The sequence below is a fragment of the Austrofundulus limnaeus genome, unplaced genomic scaffold (genome assembly GCF_001266775.1).
Source record: "Austrofundulus limnaeus strain Quisiro unplaced genomic scaffold, Austrofundulus_limnaeus-1.0 Scaffold19, whole genome shotgun sequence".
Taxonomy (NCBI): Eukaryota; Metazoa; Chordata; class Actinopteri; order Cyprinodontiformes; family Rivulidae; genus Austrofundulus; species Austrofundulus limnaeus.
In genome coordinates, this window is record NW_013952421.1 from 390,838 (window position 1) to 396,741 (window position 5,904).

Here is a 5,904-nt window from a genome sequence, read left to right on the forward strand (position 1 = left end):
TGCTACTCGGCCCCCCGGTGGGATGTGCGGCTGGTCGCCGGCGTGCTGGGGGTTCCCGGGGGCTGGGCACTGGGGTGTGTGCCGGCCTGGCCTGGTGACTGCCTGTTGGGGCTCGGTGCCTCTGGCCCTGTCAGGCTTTGGCCTGGGGGGGGCGCCCTGGGGGCCCGGACCTCTGTGCCCTTTCCTGGATCTGCTTTGGTATGGCGGGTGCCGGTGGGGCCCATGAGTTTGTCGCTGCTGGCCCCGGGGGCTGTGCGTGTGGTCGCTGGGGGGACTCCCACCCAGGGGTGGGTGGGCGGATCTTCCCGTGCGGGTGCCCCTTGGGGCTCTGCGCTCGGGATTCCTCTCGGGCCCTTGGGCTCTGGTCTTCCCTVWGTCTGCCTCGTGTCTTGGGGGTTGGGTCTCGGTCCTCCACAGTCACTATTAAATATTCCATTGGAGAAATCTTGTATACTGTATATACACGCATGTTCACAACTGCTCACAAACAGGTGCTCTGATCCGGGGGGTTCTGACTGGTCACTGAGTGTGTATATATGTCTACGTGTATTTACGGACAATATTTATGAATGTAAGCATGTATGTTTGTATATCTTTATATACTGTATGTATGGGTATGTGTATATTTTAATATATGCCCTCTATGTATTTATCCATTTATTTTTCAGGTGAGCGGACAGATGGTGGGTGTGTGGTCCTGTGTTTTGTTGGTGTATATTTAATATACTTGTAATCGCTATTTCAGTCTTTCTATCTTTTTAATTACTTCTCTCTCTCTGTTTTTCTCTCTATTTTCTCTTCACAAAAAATTCATAATGGTGTGGAGAGGATGGCTATAAGGGGAGAAGGGAGGCCATCCAAAAAGAAAAAAAAACATAATGGTGTGGAGAGGATGGCTATAAGGGGAGAAGGGAGGCCATCCAAAAAAATAGTTTCAACTGAATCCTGTCTCTCTCGCTCTCCATCTCTCTTCCTCAGGTTGCCAATCTTCTCAGGCTCTTTCAGATCCCTCAGATCAGCTATGCTTCAACGAGCGCTAAGCTCAGCGACAAAACCCGCTACGATTACTTCGCCCGAACCGTCCCTCCTGACTTCTACCAGGCCAAAGCCATGGCCGAGATCCTCCGCTTCTTCAACTGGACGTATGTGTCCACTGTGGCATCAGAGGGGGACTACGGTGAAACTGGCATAGAGGCGTTTGAACAAGAGGCTCGCATGAGGAACATTTGTATTGCCACTTCAGAGAAGGTAAATGAGGCCGAATCAAATGAAACGTTCTTTTTTTTTCTCCCTTGTTATACATCGTCAACCTTTTAATCTCAAGTGTGCAAGAAATAATCAACAAGTTTGCTTCTACAAGTTTTGCTTTATGGCTTATCTCATGTTAATCTAAAATAGGATTTAATATTAGTGTAGCGTTATCAGTCGTGAGGCAGAAAATTCAAGCTTATCTCGTTCTTAGCGCTTTCACAGTCATGTTTTTCATCTCATTTGCCACAGAGGTTTAAACTGATGTGAGACTTTAAAACATTTTTTATGCTTTAAAGAATGATCATGAGTTGCACAAGTGAAAAGAGCATTTACATACAGGCAGCTTGACAGCTCGGTGGTTAGGACTACTGCCTCATAGCAAGAAGGTCCTGGTTTCGATCCCTGGTTTGGACCTGGGGTTTTTCTGTGCGGAGTTTGTGGGTTCTCCTCCTGTTTGTGTGGGTTTTCTCCAGGTACTCCGGTTTCCCCCACAGACCAAAAACATGCACAATAGGTTGCCTTCAGGCCTCCCTTGCAAAAGAGATTTGTGATCTCAAAGGAATTTGTCTGCTTAAATAAATAAAACATCATATCTTCTCTTTTATTTTATCTAGGTGGGGCGTTCAAACGCAAAGAAGTCCTATGAGGCCGTGATCCGTCAGCTCCTACAGAAGCCCAATGCCCACGTGGCCGTCCTTTTCCTGCGCAGCGATGACGCCAGAGAGCTTCTTGCAGCTGCTGCCAGGCTGAACACCTCCTTTATATGGGTGGCCAGCGATGGCTGGGGGGCGCAGGAGAGCATCGTCAAGGGAAATGAGGTCACCGCCGAAGGAGCCATCACACTTGAACTGGCGGCCAACCCTATACAGGAATTCAATCGCTACTTTCTCAGTCTGAACCCTGTCAGAAACCATCGCAACCCCTGGTTCAGGGAATTCTGGGAGCAGCGCTTCCAGTGCTCTTTGGGAGCAGGAGGTTTGGGACTGGGAGAGACCCCGCTCCCGCCGTGTGATAAGGACTTGTCAATGGACAAGGGCCACTTTGAGCCCGAGTCCAAGATCATGTTTGTGGTGAACGCGGTGTACGCCATGGCCCATGCCCTCCACAATATGCAGCGGAGCCTGTGCTTCAACACCACCAAGCTGTGTGACAGCATGAAGGCCTTGGATGGGCGCCGACTCTACAGGGATTACATTCTTAATGTCAGCTTCACAGGTAAGAGAGCTCGAGCATGCTGAAGAGAGTGTAGAGTCCTAGATAAGGTGCTGAAAGTGGAAGGAGAGCAAAAAAAAGGAGCACGTTGGAGAGGAGGGCATAAAAGATAAAAATAAATGGACAAGAATTTGAGGGCTGTCCCTACTTAGCAGTCCCCTAATGAACACATGGCTGTTGTCCTTCTCCTAAGTCACAGAACATAAAAAAGTGTTGAAACAAATCCACTTAATTGCTATGTATTGTCAGAGCCAGTTTGCCATTGACACCTATTACCCATGCGTAATTGATGCGGCACTACAAAGTTGCTTTGAGGAATGAGAGCTGCAGTTAATCCGTCAGCCATATTCTTCTTTCTTGCACTAATGAGATTGTGTGTTATAATAGCTCCTATAGCAGGCTGCCTGTCTGTCTGTCAGTCTCTGAAGACTTGGGAGAGAGGAGACGGCGGATTGGCTTGACTGACAGATCACGCACAAAGAGTTATAAATAAACTGCTGCATCTCAGGGACCGAGACAGGTTTAGAGGTGCTTATTCCTTCGCCAACCGTGACCAGAAGCAGACATCAAAACACCCCAGACAAACAACACTAACACGGCGAGCTTTGCCATGGGACATCGGTGAAGGAGGGAGCGCCGGGGATGGCTGGAGGATGAGAGGGGTGGGGTGGGGGGTGGCATTACCCGTGGAGAGGGAGGAGAGAAAACGCTTGCAGATAAGACTGACAGGGACAGGTAAAAGGAAAAACAGAGAGTTTGGCGTCGGGCGAGAGGGAGGAAGCCCATGGAGAAGTGGAAGGAGAGAAAGAACAAAAGAGAGGGATGAAGCAATCCTCGAGTGGGACAGCAAACGTCAGCGAAAGAAGAAGAATCACTTTGAAATTTCGCATCTTCATTTATGCAATGAATCAAGGGAAATGAGTTTTCTGAGCATGCTCTGTGGGTAGATTATGGGTAGATAGATGGATGGATAGATGGATGGAAAGGTAGCTAGATAGATGAGTAGATTAAAAAAGCTTACAAATGAGTTTTTACACAATCCCATGCAATGTTGAGATGTGACGTAGCTCAGAATGTGTTCAGGATGACTCTCCACTACGACTAAAACTAGAGGAAATTTGGGATTCGAGAAAAGCTGCTTTCTTAACTATCAATGTCTTTCCCTAGTTTCACTTATTCTTCTGTTCCTCCTTCTATTTACTGCCAATCAGATGAAGCACAGAGCTGTCAGATAAAATTAAATTATTGTTCAGCTGTATCGTTATAACAAGACAACTAACTCATTATATCAGGAAACCATCCTGTTATAACATGTTACGGTTTTATGGTATGGCATCCCTTTCACAGACATTTGGTCACCTTGATGAAAAATGATAGAAAAATGGAGACTGAGCCACTTTATGCATTTTTACAAAGTTTTATGTTGTGAGCAAAGTACAAAGCACCTTTTGGGGGTTTTGCTCAGGGTTGCTGACTCAGTCGGTCCAAAATACAGGAAAGCTCCAGGTTTAACGACACAACCTGCACAATATTTCTTACTTCCCCAACAAGTTCCATCCACCTAAATGAGATTTAATCTTTTTTCTGCTATTTCCATGCAACATTATGGATTAAAAAACAGATTTAATCAAAGCATTTTTAACAACTTTTCAGCTAGTGATTGCCTCGGTAAACAGAACGATGAAATGTAAATATAAACAAACGTGTTGAGATAGTCAAAACTTTCTAGGATTTACCTCTTCAGAAAATAATTGTTGAAGAACAAATTTTTTGAAAAAAAATGTAAATCAAGACTATACTCTTCATAAACACTACATGTTTTATTTCACAATGTTTCACATTTCTTATTTTAGCCTTGTTTTCAATGGTTAGGCCAAATGTGCCATTAGTTTGATAATATATTTGTGGCAGTTTTTAGATTTATATTAATTTACTATAAAAATATAGTCATGCACCATGCTAAGAATAGCCTATATCTTGTGTTAAACTCAGTAAACGGCCAACGAAAGCTGCTACACTCTAGTGTCATGGGTCTCCCTTCACTTAAGGGGGTAGCACGAGTACAACAGTAATTTAAATGTCCTCAGTGTTTCATATGATCTTTGCATTTGGCCATTTCAGTAATGTCCAGCTTGAGGTGCTAGAAAATGACTTCCTGCTTGCCGTAACGACGGCTCTGATTGCAGGCTTCAGTCAGCACACGAGAGAAAGAGCATCCCACACGGGACACTTCCATTAATCTGAAAATATGGGACATCCCAGCAAATACAGGACAGTTGACAACCCTGACTTTAAAAACACTACTCAAAACCCTGACACGTTTTAACAGGATGGTTATCTTGCTTTTACAACATAGTTTATTGTTATAACACAGCTCAACAATAAATTTGTCGTGTGGTCGCTCTACGCTTCTGGAGGTATCTGTCTTCATTCACAGAATCTGTACTGATGAGAGTTCGTCAGTGCTAGTTTACCTGAAGAAAACAATAGCTTTTTTTTCACTGTTGCTCGCTCCTGAGGAACTCCTGCTGGCTGCTCCCGCTCTCTGCTGTACGTACTGTACACATCCTTCCACCTACAGTGTGTGAAGAAGAAGCTGAGGTGAACTGAGGTTTAACACCGAGTGTAATTTCTGCAGCATCCGCAGTGCTCTCAGTCTGAACTGGAAACTCTTCGAATCTCTCGTGCCTCCTTTCTCTTTTATCCATGCATGATCATTGCATTATTTTTATATTACATCAAAGTTTAATCTCTCTGTGTGGGTATGTGTGTGTGTGTGTGTGTGTGTGTGTGTTGTAGATATGCAAACTCAGTTGCTGCTCTCATTAGATTTGCTAAACAACAGACTTTGCTGCTTTTAGGCTGTTTTGTTGTGCTTTTTCTTTCTTTTTTTTACAGTGGGAGAATATTTTCATTCGCAGCTCTCTTCATCTAGTCTCATCTCGCTAGTTGCTATGGTAATAAAGCCGACACTATTGCCAACTGTTAAGGTGATCTGGTAGATCACAGGAACTGCTCCGTACCAACTCACAGTAGACAAAGAGGAGATGTTTGTGCATTTTTATGAGTTCTCGCTGCCCACTTTAAACACAAAAACCCAGACGTACATGTTGCAAAAAAAAGACACACATCGAGACAAAACATGCAAAAAAAGTCAGCTTTTTTTAACAAGAGGTGGCTTGAAATGCTCGCTTTTTTGCCAGCGTGAAATTGCAGACACCCCCAACCCACACACTTCTCAGAGCCATCATTCAACTCCCACCCACCTCCCCAGTCTGCAGCAAACAGATCAGTATATACACACATGCATGCAGGCTTCTGTTCAAATAGTGGTGATAGATGTGATACCCCCCCCACCCCCCGCATGGTGTGTGTGTGTGTGTGTGTGTGTGTGTGTGTGTGTGTGTGTGTGTGTGTGTGTGTGTGTGTGTGTGTGTGTGT

At 45.0% G+C, this 5,904-nt stretch overlaps 1 protein-coding gene across 1 annotated transcript in view; it reads left to right on the forward strand.

Annotated features, from left to right (window-relative positions):
* The window catches only part of grm3 (glutamate receptor, metabotropic 3), a gene marked incomplete at its 5' end in the record, with an annotated part of 35,347 nt that overhangs the window by 7,852 nt on the left and 21,591 nt on the right, over window positions 1–5,904 (forward strand). Inside the window, 2 exon segments of the mRNA XM_014003455.1 lie at window positions 979–1,248; window positions 1,866–2,466. Coding sequence (XP_013858909.1) covers window positions 979–1,248; window positions 1,866–2,466 — 871 coding nt within the window.